At 40.8% G+C, this 18,747-nt stretch overlaps 1 protein-coding gene across 2 annotated transcripts in view; it reads left to right on the top strand.

Annotated features, from left to right (window-relative positions):
- The first annotated feature begins 343 nt into the window (after positions 1-343).
- Positions 344-18,747, top strand: part of LOC108797116 (serine/threonine-protein kinase 38) — a 28,651-nt gene continuing 10,247 nt past the window's right edge. For both annotated transcript variants that reach the window (XM_018568689.1, XM_018568690.1), the window contains exons 1-9: positions 344-479; positions 3,998-4,049; positions 8,535-8,657; positions 11,097-11,180; positions 13,317-13,440; positions 14,108-14,262; positions 15,080-15,182; positions 15,860-15,921; positions 17,662-17,779. In XM_018568689.1, the coding sequence (XP_018424191.1) occupies positions 349-479; positions 3,998-4,049; positions 8,535-8,657; positions 11,097-11,180; positions 13,317-13,440; positions 14,108-14,262; positions 15,080-15,182; positions 15,860-15,921; positions 17,662-17,779 (952 nt within the window). In that variant the 5' untranslated portion in view covers positions 344-348. The remainder of the gene's footprint in view (positions 480-3,997; positions 4,050-8,534; positions 8,658-11,096; positions 11,181-13,316; positions 13,441-14,107; positions 14,263-15,079; positions 15,183-15,859; positions 15,922-17,661; positions 17,780-18,747) is intronic.

The following is an 18,747-nucleotide window of genomic DNA, read 5'->3' as shown; positions in this document are numbered from 1 at the left end:
CCTATGGGGCTAGTTCACACCAGCGCGTACAAAAATGTGGAACAAGGCAAAAAAGTACACGCACAATTTTCTGGGCATTTGCCGCGCATTTTGACACTGATTCTAGCCACAAACGTGCGGAAGAACAAACATGCGGAAGAACAACCGTCTATTAAACACTGCGTATTTCTGTCCATGCATCTGACTGTGCAAAAAAACACATTAAATTCCAAACACGCAGGGGTGAATGGAGCCTCAAACAGATTTGTTTTTGTGCAGACCATGCTAAAAATTCTTTCTTGTACATCATGTAATTACTTAGATGCTTTGTGAATTTTAACATTTGACTTTTTTTTTCTTACAGTAGCAATGGCGATGACTGAACAAACACCATGCTTTCCAATGAGCAACCACACAAAGGAACGTGTCACCATGACAAAGATGACTCTGGAAAACTTCTACAGTAACCTCATCGCACAGCATGAGGAACGAGAGCTAAGGTGGTTCTATATCTCTGTTATGAATGTTATCTCAAACCTGATTTTATTTTTTTTTTTGCTGTAGAATTAAAGGTGTCTTGGAACCAGCCTCCCAAATTAATAGAACAACATGGAGCAATAGTCTGGCAGACATAGATTTTCAGCTCATATAATTTTGACGATATCTGTAGCTGGAGAAACATCAGAAAAGTTGCACGTGGCTCTTTTCTGACACTTCTTGCCTTTCTCCAGCCCAGATTTGCTATATACAGCTACTCCTCACTTAACAACCTACCTGTTGTAACAACTGCTCGGACTTACAACCAGCTCTCCAACCAGTTGGTATTGTACACTGTACGAGAACTTGGGTCAAGCTCATCTCACATCTACGCCTCGGTCCCGCAGTTAGTCAGTCAGTATTCACTACTGTACTGTACATTGGTATTTGCGGTATGCAAACCTAAGTCATGTACTGTATATTACAGCAATTAGTGACCAATTCGCTTAATGACCTAGTCGTAGGAACGAAAAATTCGTTTTTGCTTCTAATCTGTTCTCTTCTTGTTTTTTTACTCTTCTATTTTGCTCTTCACATTGTTGACAACACTTTTAGAGATAGTGTCAAGCAATGACGTTTTGATCCAGCTCATTGTCCCTGGGATTTTGCAAGTTATACACTTCGGTATCTAAACCAAAGACGTCATGTCCATTTTGCATTTGATAATTGTCTTAAAGAGAATCGTGGAACTTACAATAGGCAATTGTAAGAATATCTTTCCTAAAGTTGTTATAATGGAGCATCCTTACCCTTCAGAAATTAGTGTGTACATCCCCATGCAGACTGGCTTGTCTCCAGTCATACTGTTGGTCTAGTCTACATAAATGACTCTCTGTGGGTTGCTGGCTGTGGCTAAAACTATCAGTTCACAAAGCCTTTCCTCTTATGTAATCCTAACATCACCTTTGTTACATAAGTGTGTTATCAACCTGGAGGCTGCAAGATAACAATGAGTAGTGATTTAGATTATCCGTGTAGGTTTTTGTTTTCTTCAGGTCATAGTATAGCTATTACTAGTTAAGTCACACTAAACTGGATTGTTCTGTGGTGTTTTGCCACTCATCCACATGTTCTCGGTTCTAATACGTGCCAAGAACATACCTTAGCATTTATAGCCACACAGGTAATTCAGTCAATTCTCCAATGCAGCACACTTTCCATTTCAGCTATGCTGTCCTAGATTGTTCATTTCTCCTGCCTTCTCCAAACTCTTCACCCTTTTGTGAATAACCCTCTAAGAAACAGCAAGCAATTAAAAAGTTTGTTGTATCACACATTACTGGCTGGTATTATATATATATATATATTATTTGTATATTCATGTAATATATCAATAATATATATATATAAAAATGAACTGCACCAATAAGCAAACTAACAGCTACAAGTTACTAGAATGTACACCCACTGTAAGTGTGTATATGTGAAAAATAAATAACAATGTGCCGAGCTACAACAATAAGCAATACAAAAAACAATAATCAGTGACTCAAACAATTGTCAGTAAATTAAAAAAAAAATGGATCAGGTGTGAAGTTTATAAATGTCCATAACTCTGAAAATGTCCATATATAGCAATAGTGATTAATATTTCTTGTTCCTTCACCAAATGCACCACACCAGGTATAGGGGTGCTCACCTTATTGATAGACCCCAACAAAAGGTAAAATCAGGCAATTCCCTTCTTAATCAGGGGAGGGGGCCCTCAGCTCCAATCGCTCACAGATGTCTTCCAAGATTGTATTTAGACCATCAGGCAGATCTGCTTATCGGTTCTTTCGTGTGGAAACAATAACCTCCAATCTTTATTGATTTGTAGGTCTCCTCAGTATAGGATGTCAATACCAGGATCGGGTTATCCAAAAAAGAAAGCAAACACCATAGTGCGTACCATCCAAACAAAGCATGATTTATTAAAAGAAAATTACACGCATAAAAGCAGTGTTACACTGGGTGGGCATTGGGCTTTATGTTATGGCACTTTCCAGACCTTCCTGTACAGTTAAAGGTTAGCCCTGGAGTTTTTTTTTTTTCTAGGTCCAGAGGTGTGGCATTGCCTCAGCACTTGACCCCTCTGAACACATACTCTGTAAGTAAGGTTGTTAGGGCTAAAGCACCAGGAACTACCTTGCTTTTTGCACTGCTGGGCACATTTCATTGTTCCCACTTCTGCCTACACAGAAAGGGTTACTTCGGGTCTGAGCACTAACCTCATCTGCTAGGTATTGTTCTACAGGGTCCCAGCAGCACCTCTGGTGTGTCAAAGAGGATTCATTAGTTTCATCCTTAGCTCTTTTGGTGGTTCCTATCTTGGCATTCTGGGCTAAGGTTTAATTTCCGTTCCTTCCTCCCCAGCCCAGGTTCCTTCTTGAAATCTGTTCCTTTTAGGAGTTCTCAGGGGTTTTGGCTGACCACGTTAGGTTGCGGGTCCTTCCCTTGAATTCAGGGATTTATTACCTCCCTGTTGGTTCAGATTGAATGTTCCCTTCTGTGTAGAGTTATGCCCTTTTGGTGGTGACTTGCTATTTAGGTCACCAGCAAATAGATTCTCCATGTTCTTCCTCTGGTCATGCTGGTGGCTCCCCTATCTGGTAGGGGGCTTAGTTCAAAGTTAGGACTTGGATCTTAACCCCTTCGTGACTGACGACGTACAGTGTACGTCGCCAGCATCGGGGCTGTTTAAACAGACTCCCGGCGACTTTTGCCGCCGGGAGTCTGTTTAAACTTGTAGAGCCGACTGTCGGCTTTACAACAGAAGCGATCCTGGCGACTTACCTGTCGCCAGATCGCTTCTGCGTCCCGAAGAAGGGGCCGCCCCCCCCCCCGCCGGACACCCCCGCCGTGCTTCCCGGGCTCCGTTGCCCCTCCTACGGGCCCGGGACCGGCGATCTTTGTGTCCGCGGGGAGCTGGGGAGGAGGTCGACGAACTTCCGTTCATCGATCCCCTCCCCGTTCTATGGGACCGGGAGCGATGCAGATTGCATCACTTCCGGTCCCTGGGCTGTCAGTTCTGGGCTCCTGCAGCCCAGCTATAAGCTATTGAAGTGCGATCTGCACTTCAATAGCTCATTTCTAGTGTAAAGGTGACACTTCCAAGAAAAGGATTTTACACTAAGTACAAAAAAACTATTTTCTTTGTTACCTTCTTTTTGATGCAGTAATTGTTACAGCCAATCAAGAGCCTCCTACTTTATTGACACTTCACTTGTCCTTCTCTACACATAACACTTTTAATGCATTAATCTTAAACTGTATGTAGTAATATTTTGTGAAGTTAGCTGGACTGGGTAGCAAGTCAAAGGTTATTTTTATTAGCATCTTGTGTGTGTGTGCTTTACTGTGTTAACTCCTTTATCTGATCACTGAAGAAAAGCTGACCTAGCTGCAAAAGAAGCATTAATGGCATAGTGAAAATGAAGAGAACACCAGTGCACAGTAACCGCTAATATTCATGTCTCCGATTTCTCCTTTCTGTTTTTAGACAGAAGAGGCTGGAAAAAGTGATGGAGGAAGAAGGCCTCCGGGATGAAGAGGTAAAGAAAATGATATACCTACAGTAATTACTTGAATTAATTATAAATAAACATCTCTGGATCAAATGACTGTATCTCCTTCACTTGGTTCTGATAAAATCTTGGTAACGTGCACACTGCTGAACTAGAAAAAAAAGATATGCCCGTCTGTTCCTTGTATTGGTTGACAGAAAAAGTAGAAATTCTTAAAAATCACTTGCAAAGTTAAATACCCTCTGATGGAAGCTGCCAAAGTTAAGGCAAACACAGTTAAGACATGCCCCTGTTTAAAATCTCAGGGTCTTGTGTATAAGGGAAGCTTACATGGGCAGACTTGGTACTTAAAAAGCAACTCCAGGAATTTTGAAAAGTTAAGCCTTGCAGTGGGGCTACCTCTGCGCTGTAAGGGTTAACTGCTTGTTTTGTCTAGGGACCAAAAATAAGGAAGATATACTCACCTGATCCTTGGTCCCTGCATCCTCTTCTCCCTTGGGCTCCGGTGATCTAATCTGTGACATCATCATGTCTATTACAATGTATTAGACGTGAAGCTGCTGAGCTATCTTACATTATCTCTCCAGCATTTGAATAGATCTGCTGAGTCAGATTTGACACAGTACCAGCAGCTTTGAGGGCCCCTTCACACCACATCCAGATCATCACCAGACCAGGGACCAGATTGTTTCCGGACCTAAAATGCATCCTAATGTATCCGTATGCTATTTCTGACCTCTGTTCACACCAGTGCAGTCCGTTCCAGACCAGACCAGAAAAATACCGCATGTCTCATTTTGTCTGGTCTAGAATACACTGTAAGGCATAGAAATGCATCAACAGCATCAAAAGCCCATTTTAAGCTAAAAAAAAAACCTGCTCCGGAACGCGGCAAAATCGCTGCAAAAACGTTGCACTGCGTTCCAGATCTGGTCCTGAAAGTCGTGGGAAGCCAGCCTGAGAGCCATTTCTAGCCGCATCAAAACCCCATACAAACGCATGCAAATGCACTTTACTGCACCTTAAAGGACATTTTAAGCTAAAAAAAATCTTGGTAAAAATGTGGCAAAAATGCGCTGCACAGCGTTTGCAGATCTGCTCCAGATCTGGTCGGGACATGGTGTGAACAAGCCCTCAGGCCAGGTTCACACCATTTTCCATACCAGATCTGGAACGCATTGCATTGCGTTTTTCGTGTGATTTTGCCGCGTTTTGGAGCTGTTTTTTTGTTTTGCTGAAATTGGCCTTTAGGTGTGTTCCAGTGCATCCCAGGCCAAAGAAAATGAGACGAGCAGTATTTTTTTGGTCTGGACCGGAAGGGACTGCACAGAGCCCATAGGGATACATTGGGATGTTTTTGTGGTCCAGGAAGAGACTGCAGGCTAATACATGGCTTCTACATCTTAACTCTTTTATTGTCATTTTCTGAAGCATCAATGTTTAGATGGTGTTCTGGAGTATCTCCACTTCAATAAGATGATTAAACGTTGGGCACATCTACCTCCATCCACCCTTGAACATTCTTCACTCTGTGCAATATCTCTGACTTTGTGGCCATTTCATCATCTTTGTCATTGTTCACTGAGGCATGAACTGTGTTTGAATGATGATCGGGTCATTTTGCTTCAATAGGATCAATAGAGGTTGGGCTCAGACATCTACCTCTATGCCCTCAGGGGCAGGGCCCTCCTTACTGTTTTGTCTTGTGATTGTAATGTCTTCTTTATATTGTAAAGCGCTGCGCAAACTGTTGGCGCTATATAAATCCTGTATAATAATAATAATAATAATATGCACTCTTGAATTTCCTCCCCCTAAATGCTTTCTTTGGCTTCATGTAAACTTTCAAACTCTTTGCACTGTTCGTGGTCTTCACACTGATCTGCACTTTGTCACAAAATCTTGCTTAATTTTAGTGTAAGCAGTTTTTCTTACTGCTGCTTTCTGATCTGTTCTTTATAAAGGGTAACTAGAAAGGTTTGAGGTCAATTTTATTTTAGCCTTATATATGTTGTTAAAAAAATGTGTTGTTTTTTCCCCCCTGTTGGGGAGGCCTGTAACGTCAGCCTGCTGTCGTATTATATGGAAGGTCTTCTTCTCACCCTCCACCCAGCCAGTAGTTCTATTTAGGCAGCTGTGACGTGGTGATTGGAGCAGGGAGATCTTCGCTGATTATAGATTTAACGTCACCTATCTCCACCTTAGTCTGCCCCTTTAAGCCTCCAATGCAATGATCCACTTGATGTCTGCTGTGCTTTGCCTCTCTGTTCCCCTAAATGTTAATCCCCAGTGATCAGCAGCCTTCAGCTTCTGCTTGGAGCTCTGCAGACTGACCGATTTATGAGGCTTCGGTGGAGCAGAATTGCTGTCTGCTGTTCTGCGTCTTTCTTTACCCCCCTGTTTTTAGATTTACTGATACATTTCCTGCAGCTCCTAGCTACCTAGGAGTTCAGGACACTGACCAGTTATGACCCTCTGCTCCCCTAAGCCTCAATCCTTGCTCAGTTCACTCAAACGGCGTTTCCAGGAGCACTAAGAAGAGCAGACATCTTAGTGGCAGCAGTTAGAAATATAAATAGTTAAGCTCTGTTATGAAAATATGTAAATTAATATAGAATAAATGAAGTGACTGGGAGGAATGCATGATCAATCTATCTTTGGCATGATTATTAGCTGATTTACTTATGTACAGGAATGACAAGAAAGTTCTCTGCTTCCCTGTTACCGTCTATTAAACCCACTTCAGCACCATCCTTCAGATCTTCTCCCTGGCTTTTTTAATTGGTGCAGTGGTGATTAGCCATTATGTGATAAAAATTGTCATAATGTGCTGAAATGCACAGTATATTAGCACAGCATGAGCAATTTAGCGTGTAAAACGATCCCCTCCAGTGCCGCACTGTCCGCTCCCACCTCCGTCGCTGGCAGTGCCATTTTCACCTGGTCTTCTGGGTTTGGTGTCTTTAGCCTCTTGATTGGCCAGCCGGCATAATGTAACTCCCGCACCAATAGATTTCCGAATGAACGTCTTTACAACCCGATAATGCCATCAGACAATTGTCGGTTGAAATTTCGTTTAATTCTAACATTCAAATATGGAATCAATAGAGTTTGCTGAATAAAAACCGCATTCACAGTTAGAATTCCGCTCGTTTGAGAAAAATTTTCCATCCTTCACCTTTTTTTTTTTTCTTTTTTCAGAGTACACTTTTACTTTAAGAGCCCTGTGAAGGGCAAAAGATAGACACATAAAGATATTTAAAGATCCACCTGATAGCTCCAAAATACATATGCAAAATATTAACATACAATATTATATCATTTTGTTCTACACAAAGCACTATACTTACCCTTTTAAAATTTAGCTAGTATATCTTAATTCCAAGGGCTCCTTGATGTTCCCAATGGTCAGGGCCCCAGATTGTGTTTGGCAGGTTTTTATCTGACGTTTTCAAAAATTTGGTCCATACAGTTAACCCTTGACTGCTGGAATGTAAAATATATGAAATTTGTTTTACGTCAAAAGATAAAGACCATTTGAACCTCCTTTTATTGTGGTAGAACTCCAGTGCAGTTACTTGAATTTTCATGTTCCAGTTGTGAGAGGAAAATAGAACAGTTTATTGCTTTTATAACTTTTGACATTTTATTTTTGACCCCTGGATGCAGCTGTTAGACAACATACATTGATAACTTTTCTAAAAGTGTATTTCTGGGCAAAATGAATAAATAAAAAAAAATACATGCACGACTTCTCTCCTGTACAATCACATTTCCCCATTTATCTTTAAAAAAAAAATACTGCAAGTACTAAAAAAAAAAATACTGCAAGTACAGAACAATCTGCCAGAAATCCAGTGTATTCTTGACTTCCTGTTTGAGCTGCCAGCCAGTGCTCTAACTGCACTGAAATACTGAGCAGTGTTTTCAACCCTGCCTGAGTCTCCTCTCCTGGCCTACAGAACACCTCCATTTCCCCCTCGTTATGAAGTTGAATGGGGCGGGGGTTTGTATGTAGTCCATCATTGGAGAATCGTCAGGACAGATAACACTGCTTGGGATTTCAGAGCAACAAAGGCGAACCTCAAATACATTTGTAGAAGTTCTCCAGGTACATTTTTGGGTATTGCTGATTGCTTTTTATGCAACAAAAATGTACTTGGATAATATGCAATTTAAATGGCTATGGTTTAACATCTTTTCCCCAAAGTTAAACCGGTTGTAAATGTGTTGTCACTCACAGTCTACAGCAATAGGGATTCGTAAAGTTCAGTAATGTATAGCAATCTATCAGTTTGCATTCTATCAAAAGATGATTACTAGTTGACAAGCACTTTCCTATTTAGCAGTTGTTTTTACAGTGCACCAGATTCTAGTTGGACAAAATGTAAGAAGTTCGAAAGTCCTCTTTGCTGAAAGTTTAGATTTGATAGTTCAATTCTGTTGCTGCCTTATTGGCCCCCCTTAAAAAATAAAGGTTTGCATATTGATATATTTTTATCCCAAATACAGAAAAAGATGAGGAGATCGGCACATGCCCAAAAAGAAACCGAATTTCTTCGACTAAAAAGGACGCGGTTGGGGTTAGAAGATTTCGAGTCTTTGAAAGTAATTGGAAGAGGCGCTTTTGGGGAGGTAAGACCTAGATGCTTCATCCTTACAAACTCTGTTAAAAAAGTTTGTATTGTTGTTTGTGTTTCTGTTGGGACAGTACCTCTCACTTCATGTCTCAGTTGGTATAGGTCACCAGAAATTATGTAGAATTTGTAATGTGCGTATATCCTAGGTTCTGACACTTCCCCATTCGTTCCAAGGCCAAAACTTTCTTTCTTATTCATTCTGACACAGAAGATCAGAAGTAATTGGAATAGGACTCTGGCAAACAAAAAAAAAGAAGCTGTTAGCCAGTCCGGTATAACCCTTCCCATGCGTTTTGCTGGAATCAGTGAAATATTTCCTTTCAATATCCTGGAAGATTCTTATGACACAGGTCAGCCTGACAAGCTGGGAAGGAGTCCTGGTCACCAGAACAAGTTAGTCTTCCAGTCAACATATGGTAGCTCTGAGCAATATGGTTGTTCCTTTCAGTCCTGCACTTCTTGGCTACCGGGCCATCCAATTGAGATTCAGCTGGACAATGCCTTAGCAGTGGTATACATAAACCATCAAAAAATTCTGCCTTGAGCAGAGCCTCACATTTCAGCATTTTCAGTTGTCCAGCCTTTGAGCTCTGACAGTTGGCATGCAGACTACCTCAGTCTGCAACGTCTTAACCTGGGAAAATAGTCTCTTCACCTGGAGCTGTTTCAGGACCTCTGTTGCAGATGGTGGACACAGATGTGGAGCTCCTGCTCTTCAGGTTTAACAACAAACTGAGCAATTATTTTTTTCACATGAACACATCTTCGGGAGATAGTGGCGGATGCTGTAGTGGCTCTGTTGTATCAGTACAACCTGATCTATGCCTTTTGCTGTTCTGTTAAAGGAGAACTGTGAGGTGAGTGCCTTTCACTCACCTCATAGTTCTAGCCGGCCTGTGACAATGAGACTGTCACAGGTCGGCTCAGTAGATCGGGAGGTGAGCGAACACATAGCGGCATTCGCTCACTTCTCGATCCTGTCACGGCTCTCTGCCGTGACAGGAGAGGGACTGGATACCCCCCTCCCCGCTCCGATCCTCCAGCGCTGACTGGCGGAGGGGGCGGGTACAGCTGGTTCTGCCTCTAGATAGGCAGAGCCAGCTGTCGCTCACGCAGCTGGGCGGATCCAGACATAATTGTCGGGATCCGGTTCAGCTGCGGCGTCTTAGTATACCACGAGCTGTAGCTCGCTGTATACTGCGGCGTCTCAGTATACCGCGAGCTGTAGCTCGCGGTATACTGAGCTTAGGGTGATGGGAGGATGCTAGTTTGTGTCCTCCCGTTACCCTAAGGAGAACTATGGGGAAAAGCCTTAACCCCATAGTTCTACTTTAAGGCTGTGACACACTGCATGCAAAGCAGCGCAGAGCGGTGGCGCGCTGCCTTCACGAGCAGTGTGCCATGTCATTTTCTCCTCGGCACGTCAGCTTGCGAGAGCTCACGTAGCTGAGCGTGCCAAGATGAAAAATGTAAATATAAACCCGCGCGCCAGCATGTGACGTCTGGCTGGTTGTTACGCACGAGCCGATTGGCTGAAGGTGCAGTCAATCATCTGCCTGCACTCAGCTAACACACTACACGCAAAGCTCCGTGCCGTAACTCCTTTATCTGCTCCACAGCTTTGAGATGGAGAGGGCATTCTAATGGTTTTCTCACCAAATTTGCTCAGACCTCATCAGACTCCTGGCAGGCACCCCGTGGACTCTTCTTTCCCACAGACTGATTCACTAGCTTTGGCAGCTTCTCTGTCGAAGGTTAGGTAAAGACCTTTCTGATTTGATGATTTCTATGCTTCTGAAAACTAAGAAGTCTACCTCTTGCAAATTCTACCATTATACACGTGGAAGACATACTTTACCTGGTACTCCACAGGAAGAAATCTGTGGGTGTTTTTTTTGTTTTTGTTTTTTTAAACTCTGAACTGGATCAGCATTTGGCCCTCAATACCATTTTATTCTATCCTGTTTCAGACAGTTTGCCTCTCATTCTTTTATTCTTTGTTTACGGTGTTTCTTATATAGCCAAACCTGTACAATAATCAGTGGCTCTCTGGGATCTGAATTTGGTTCTTTGGCCTCTTCATAAATTGCCTATTGAACCCATCAGGGATATTCCCCTTTTCCCCCCTCTTACATCCAAAGCAGGATTTTAATTGCTTAACATCTTAAACCGCTGTAGCAAGGCATTTTTTTTATTTTTTCCGACAGAGTGGGGAAAGTTGAAATCTCTTTTGGCTTTTTTTTGTTGTCTGAGTCCTCATTGGTAAGAATATATCTTGACTTCCTATGTGCTCATCATGCAGGAAGTGAGGGGAACATGGGCATGGGGGACAATCTCGGTCTTTAAATGCAGTAGGGAAGGGTTAGAAACTTTCTCTAACCTTGGGTGTAGGTGTATAATGCTCAAAACAATAATCCCTTTTATGTTTCTGTAGGTTCGGTTAGTTCAAAAGAAAGATACTGGCCATGTATATGCGATGAAAATTTTGCGGAAGGCAGACATGCTGGAGAAAGAACAGGTAACCATATGATTTTTGTCTATTAAAACTATAGGATTTAAGTCTTAACCACTTCAGGTCCAGAGTAATTTTTTTCTTTTTCACACAGCCTTTTTAAAATCTAAAGTTTTCTATTTAAAATTACTTTTAACCCCCAAACAATGATATATTTTCTGAAAGCAAGGGGGGGAGCGGCATCTGGGTGCCCATTAATTAAAGGGATACCTTTTTTGGGGTTTGGTATGACTTTTGAAGGGAACTCCACATACTTTTTTTTTTTAACTCTTCGCGGAGTCCCTCGTGAATTCCTTGCAAACACCTGCTGTATGCCTTGTTAACGCTATAGGCGCGTTAATGAGCGTTGATCGTGCGCTAAATTCTCAACGCACGTGTGAAAGAGCATGTTCCCTGACTTTCTTATTAGCTAAGGACCCAGGGAAGGGTGGGGTAGTGGGGTTTTTTTTTTTATAGAGAATCCACTAGTGAGTCAGTGATGCACTCACTGTTGGGAATAAGTTAGACATTAGGGTTGTTATAGATAATCTGCTGAGGAGTCGTGATGCACTTACTGTTGGGAAATACAATGGTTAAAATCAGTAAATGACACCAATTTACATTCAGCAGCATAACTGTTATTTTTGTATTCTAGTTTAACCTCTTAATTACCGTGACCTTTTGTTTCCTTTTGTTTTTTGCACCCATGTTTTAATCCACATTTTAGGCCTGAAAATTACTTCATCCCCCACACATAATATATTTTCTGAAAGCCAAGACCTTGTAGAATAAAATGGAGACAGTTGCAAATGTTTCTGCTCCACGATATTAGCGCAACTTATTATCAAACTCAAAAGATTAGTGAAAAATGCACTTAAGTTACATTTAGTGCCCCAATACACAATTAAATACCCATTTGTTTTAGAAAATCTAAAGAATGAGGTTACAATGTGTAAATGGATACCCAACATGCCCAGGTTAAAAATTGTGTGCGACAAAATTCAGTACCCCAAAAAGTCCATAGACGCTTTAAAAGCCCCTTCAGGTCATCAGTTTTGAGATACGCATAAATATTGACCCTAGAATTATTGCTCTCACTCTGACAAGCGCGGCAATACAAAAGGTGTAGCGCTATCATCGCTTTTGTACGTAGGCGCACCCGACGTATTTACGTTATGATGCGCATTCTCGTGGGGGACTTTATAAAAATGTTTTATTTTTTTTACATTTATTTAATTTGATATGTATTGTTATTGTTAAACTGATATTATAGTTTTAAACTGTGGGGTTTTTTTTCTCTTTACATTAATTGCTATCACACAGGGGTGCTTACAAACCCCTCATGTGATAGCAGATTGGTGACAGGTACTCTTTAAGGTGATACTGGGGGTCCTAAAGACCCCTAGTATCACCTTTACACTCTAAACTATTGAAGTGCAGATCGCACTTTAATAGCTTATTGCTGGGCTTCAGGAGCCCAGCAATGACAGCTATGGGACCGGAAGTGATGCAATACGTGTCACTCCCGATCCCATAGAACAGGAAGATCGGTATTAGCGTGAGGTGGGGAGGTGTGTCGCGCAGCGTGTGTGGAGCCGTGAACAGGGCCAACCAATCGGAAGCCGATTAATCGATGATTGAAAGTTGACAACTTTTTCAATCGATTATGTCGATTAGTTGTTGCAGCCCTAGAGATCGGTGAACGGGAGTTCGCCACTCTCCTCCCCAGATTCCCGCCGACACCCGAGATGCCGGTCCTGGGCCTGCATGAGATGCAGCGGAGCCGGGGAAACACGGCGGGGGTGTCGTGCGGAGGGGGGAGGCAGTTTACCAATCTGTAGAAGCGATCTGGCGACAGCTGGTTGCCAGAATCACTTCTATTGTAATGCCCACAGTCAGCCAGGAGTCTGTTTAAACGGCCCCATTGCCAGTGACGTACTATGTACGCCACTGGTTCGCTAAGGGGTTAAGTAATGAAAAGAGCAATATTTATTAGTAAACAGGTTGGTTGCTAAGAGTTACTGCAATTTACCCCTCAGCTTTAGTCTTTGCACTGCCTTATTGAGTATGGAAGACAAATTGAACTAGTTTGTGATCTGTCATTTTATCAACAAATAATTTTCAGTAACTGTTTTTTGTTTTTTTGTTTTTTTGTTTTCCTAGGTTGGACACATTCGTGCAGAAAGAGATATTTTGGTAGAAGCAGACAGCCTGTGGGTTGTAAAAATGTTTTATAGCTTTCAGGACAAGCGGAACCTCTACCTGATCATGGAGTTCCTACCCGGAGGTACTTTGGTTACTTAATCGTCGTAAATAATTAAAAAAATAATGCAATTTTGTCCAGCCAAGTCTTCTGCATACAAATGGCCGCTAGATGTTGTAAAGGATCTTTAAACAAGTAGAAAAATGTAATATAATGTAAAGGCCAATATCAGACAGATTTTTCTTAAAGTTTTGGGTCAAATAAGAAAATCCTAGGACCTCTGTTAAGGGTATATTCCCATCTTTGTCCCAGCTTGAAAGATTTATAGTGAAACGATTGCTCCAGTGTGGACAGAGACGGCTATAAAAGCCGTTTTATTTAGTAGAGTTGGAAAGAGTTAGAACCTCTGTTAGGGTTTTGCTGTCTGTGTCCTTCAGAGGAGGTTATTTTTACTTTCTGTGTGACCAAGAGGACAGGAAGTGAAGGGTCATTGGGACAGCTTGCAAGTGGGTACCTAGATGGCAATAAAACCTACTGAGGTTTAAACCCTCCCACACCTAAGAGTCACAATTGTACATGCTCATGAATTGTACATACTCACTACTTGAATATGAGCTATTAAAAAAAATCCAAATTAAAACTTTGATGACATAACAAATGTGAGATGTGTGTTCTCTGACATAATGATTTGATGTAGCCTTTTATAAATGTTATAGCCTTATGTTAATTGTGCCCTTTGTGCCCATGATAGGTGATATGATGACCTTGCTGATGAAAAAAGATACCCTGACTGAAGAGGAAACCCAATTTTACATTGCTGAAACTGTACTTGCAATTGATTCGATCCATCAGCTTGGTTTTATACACCGGGATATCAAACCAGATAACCTCTTACTGGATAGCAAAGTAATTATATATTATAGAGTCCTGGATTTTTCTCACTGTGACATATACAGAATAGGTCCTATTTAACCAAATTGCATATGATATTTTCTGTTGCATTTGCACCGGAATAGCCAGATTCTTATCAAGTTAAAATAAAATAAGGCTCTTTTATAAATGTTGTCTCCCTTGATGCTGAGCAGGTTTAAAAAAATGAAAACATACATACATACACAGTACCCAAATTCATACACATTTAGAAGTTGGGCAAGCATTTTGTAGCTAATTTTTAGAATATTTTACACAGGCGGATGCCCAATGTTAGTCTATGTGCAGCGGTGTGTAAACAGATGGGTGCCTGTTTACACCCGGTTACTCTTGAATCGGGCCAGGTCCGGTAAAACAAACAGAACAATGTTTCGCTTCGACAGACCTGACCAAGTCAGATTTCGGGATTCCCCTATAGACCATCATGGGGTCCAGTAATTTCAGTTTCTCATTTTTCTCCTTTATCGCAAGAGGAGGGTGGTTTTCTGGCTAATTCCTTGTGGTGCATGCTTTTGAAATTCCAAAGTTACTGGGATTTGCCAGTCCTTTAGCACCTTCAGCTATATCCTATTTAATGTATGACATGTGCAACACTTTACTCCTCTTGAAGACTATTTTCATTACATTTCTGTCTAGTTGCTTTTTTTGTTTTGAACTCTCTGCCAGAAGTAATATATTTTATTCTTGTTGCCAGTTTCTTTTTTTTTTTTTACCTTCTGAGTAAATACCGTGTACAGTACTTACAGTTTGTTCTTCTAAATCATGTGTATATATTTTATTATATTTATTTAAGGGACACGTAAAGCTGTCAGACTTTGGATTATGTACAGGACTTAAGAAGGCTCATCGGACTGATTATTACAGAAATCTGAACCACAGCCTGCCAAATGACTTCAGTAAGTAATGTTTTTTCTTGTAGGTAGTAATGTGACATTTTAATTGCAACAATCCCATTAGTAGTTTTCTATTTATTTTAACAGATTTGCTTTTTCAACTAGAATTGCTTTACCTAGCAGAGCCACTTTATCTTCCTACTTTTTTTTTACCAACTTTTTTAAAGTTTTGTTTTCTTTCAAGCAGAGTGTATCTAAAGAAAGTTACCTATTTAAAACATAACTTTGTTACTTTACTAAATGTGTTTTCATGATTTTTCTTGTTTGTAATTTACACCACTCTAAGGCCCCTTTCAAATGAGCTGTCCAATCGGGTCCGTCTTGTCAGTTTTTCAGCCGGACCCTATCGCACACTATATGCAGGTTTAAACGGACGTCCGTTTACACCCAGTTAGCTCCGGCTCAGTCCAGTAAAACAGACAGATCATTGATCCGTTTTGAAGGACCGGATCGTGCCGGACCAGAGGTCATCTCCATGTCCGTTTACATCAGTTTCCCCATAGACTTGCATGGGGTCCGGCACTTTCAGTTTTTTCCTCCATCGCATCAGTAAGCACATATTTTAAGTTATCATTTCTGTGTTCTCTTTAATATTAACATTTGGTAGCGTTCTTTTCACATATTTTGCTATTCTCGTTCTTTTCACTTATTTATTATTATTTTATATTATTTCATTGCAGATTTTCAAAATATGAATTCAAAGAGAAAAGCAGAAACATGGAAGAGAAATAGACGACAATTGGTATGTTCAATTTTGATACATTTTAATGTGATTTCACAAACCTTTAATATAATGCAGCTTACCAGTACTGAAATGTGTAGCTGCATTTGTTTTCTTTTTTTTCCCTTTTTTGTCACCTTGTGATCCAGCCAGTAACACACTTCCTGTCTTAGGGTGGCTCCACTCTATGGAGGAGCAATGGAACCAACCTTGGACAGCAACATTGTCAACCTGTGGAGAGGGTAGTGTTAGATGCACTAGCAGATTAAGAGGGACTTGGCTTAGAAATGAAATCTGAACTCCAACTAACACTTCTTAAAGCTGACCTTTACACTCAAAAATCAAATTCTACCAATGCATCCCTCCTATGTATGATGATTAATAATAACAGACATGTCAGGTGTAAAATGCTGTGATTTTGAAATACTTAAACATGCAGAGCATTCATTTCCTGATTTGAAAGTGCAAATTACTTCAGTTTGCCAAAGCAATGCACACTGAGATTGATTTGTCATCAGCAGAGCATTGCTGGGAATCTCATCTGGAAAGGCATTTTCCTCCCCTGAGATGATGTGCATGGTCACATGTCTAGTCACATGTGCCACATTTTCACGAAGTAAATGAAGATCTAGTAACCTGCCCTCAGTAAACATGGCCACTGACTGGGGAAGAAAAGAGAAATAAGATATGCAAAGAATACAAAGCCAGCAATTATCTAGAAGTATGTGTTTGAAGAATGTCATTGCTAACATTTCTAAAGGTGTGATTGCTGTTATTTTACAGATATGGGTAAAGGTCTGCTATAAGCAGTTGCAGTAACAGTTTTTTTTTTCTTCTGGGATAAGCTTTTTGAATAAGTGAATAAAAGCTGACCATTGTAAGCACACCTGTCAGTGTCAAATGATTTCTCAACCAACTATCTGACACTTTTGCTGGACAGTTTGGGAAGTTAAAGGAGGTTAAAAAATAACAAATGTACTGCCCAGATCACCAAGTGAAAAAAAGCCTAATAAAGAAAACTAATGCAGCCACCATATTTAAGGAATGGCAAGCTGCAATATGTAAAATTTTTGCTGTTGAGTTTAGATACCTTGGAAGCCACATGTGCCTTTCTTTAAGGCACATGTGGCCTCCAAAATGCTTAGTGACTATCGTTATTGAGCATCTTGACAAATGCTTGGAAGATAACTGTTTGCATTTATAGTTGTACAGGGGCAACAAGATCAATTGATACCTATTGTCCCCATAGAACATTAATGCCAACACTAGGCAGCATTAGTGAAGGCGATATTGGCAGCATGTGTAATGCAAGGACCCAGTTACACCAGTACACTGCGGTAACATGCATTACGTGCTCTGTGCTGTGATATAATGCCAACAGCACCTATTTTGTGTGCGTTAAGGTGCCATTCAGCACACAGGCACCCTTTCTTTTTCCTGATGAGCTATGTTGGAAATCTCTCCCTTACCTCCACTGTCAAGTTTGTCCGCTCTATTCTGCCTGTAACAGTAGCTATGACCGTGATTTTATCTTTTATTAGCAGTCTTACAAAATATTTAAAAACACATAGATACAAAATTGAATGAAATTAATGGAAGAATGTCTTAGTGGCCTGTCTTCACTTTGAAGTATTATGTTATATACCTGGTGCCATATCAGCTTCCACCCAACACTTTTTGGAGACATTAATGTCTACTTAATATGATTAACTTGATAGTTCTAGGTGATCTAACAAGTATTTATTTTTTTCATATTTTTAGGCATTTTCTACTGTTGGTACTCCCGATTATATAGCGCCAGAAGTATTCTTGCAAACTGGCTATAATAAATTGTGTGATTGGTGGTCACTAGGAGTCATAATGTATGAGATGCTGATCGGTAAGCCGTCTTTACATTTTCTGACTCGCTCCTTGCCTTTCCTAGGGTACATTGGAATTGTCTTACTTTTCTTCCAGAGCTTTTTCTCTCACCTTCCCCTTCAAACATACTCACAAGCTTCATTTTCATATACAGTACTATCTGCAGATTTGTAAATGGCAGATTGTGATATCAATTAAATTATCTTCCGGTTATAACATACACATTAAGTTTTTTAACCACTTTTCGTCCGGAGCAATTTCTTAATTTTTGCACACACATGATAGGATCTGAATTTTTGGCTAGAAAGCAGCTTAAAACCCCAAACAATTATACGTTTTCTGAAAGAAGAGGCCATGTAGAATTTCAAAAAATGCTAGTTGCAATTTTTTATGTCTCACATTATTTGCACAAATGTTTATCAAACCAGTATTTTTAGGATTAAATACACTAAAATGAATTTGTAAGCACACAGAGAATAGAGGACCCCATTTTTTTGGTAAAATGTAAAAGATTGGGTCGTGTCGGGTAAATAGATATCAAACATGTCAAGCCTTAAAATTGTTTGCGCCCTTGAAATGGCAAAAAACTACAATACCCACAATTGCCCATAGGCTACACTTTAAAAGCTTTTACTGCTCCTCAGTTTAGAGCAGCAATCACCAAATGGCGGTTCTGGCTGGCTGACAGTGGAAACACCAGCCGGTGTTTCCAATTGCCAGCCATAACCCATTGCAGCCCCTCCCTCCGCTTCAGTAATTGGTTGCTAGGACCACTGGCTTCCTAGCAACCAATTACGTTGGGCAGGGCCGGCCGCTACAACTCCATATGATCTAGGCAGCTGTACAGCCACCTAGATCACTTGTACTAGTCTGCTGTTATGGTGAGGGAAGAACAGCCACTGGAAGTGTGCTGATCTCCCTCTGATCAAATTGCATAGACCTGCTGTGCCAGTCCTGGGCCCACACGGTGGGGGGGCAGCAGAGTCC

The sequence above is a fragment of the Nanorana parkeri genome, unplaced genomic scaffold (genome assembly GCF_000935625.1).
Source record: "Nanorana parkeri isolate BGI_ZX_2015 unplaced genomic scaffold, ASM93562v1 scaffold1229, whole genome shotgun sequence".
Taxonomy (NCBI): Eukaryota; Metazoa; Chordata; class Amphibia; order Anura; family Dicroglossidae; genus Nanorana; species Nanorana parkeri.
Note: the sequence above shows the minus strand (reverse complement) of the source record. Positions and strands in the feature narration are given on the sequence as shown.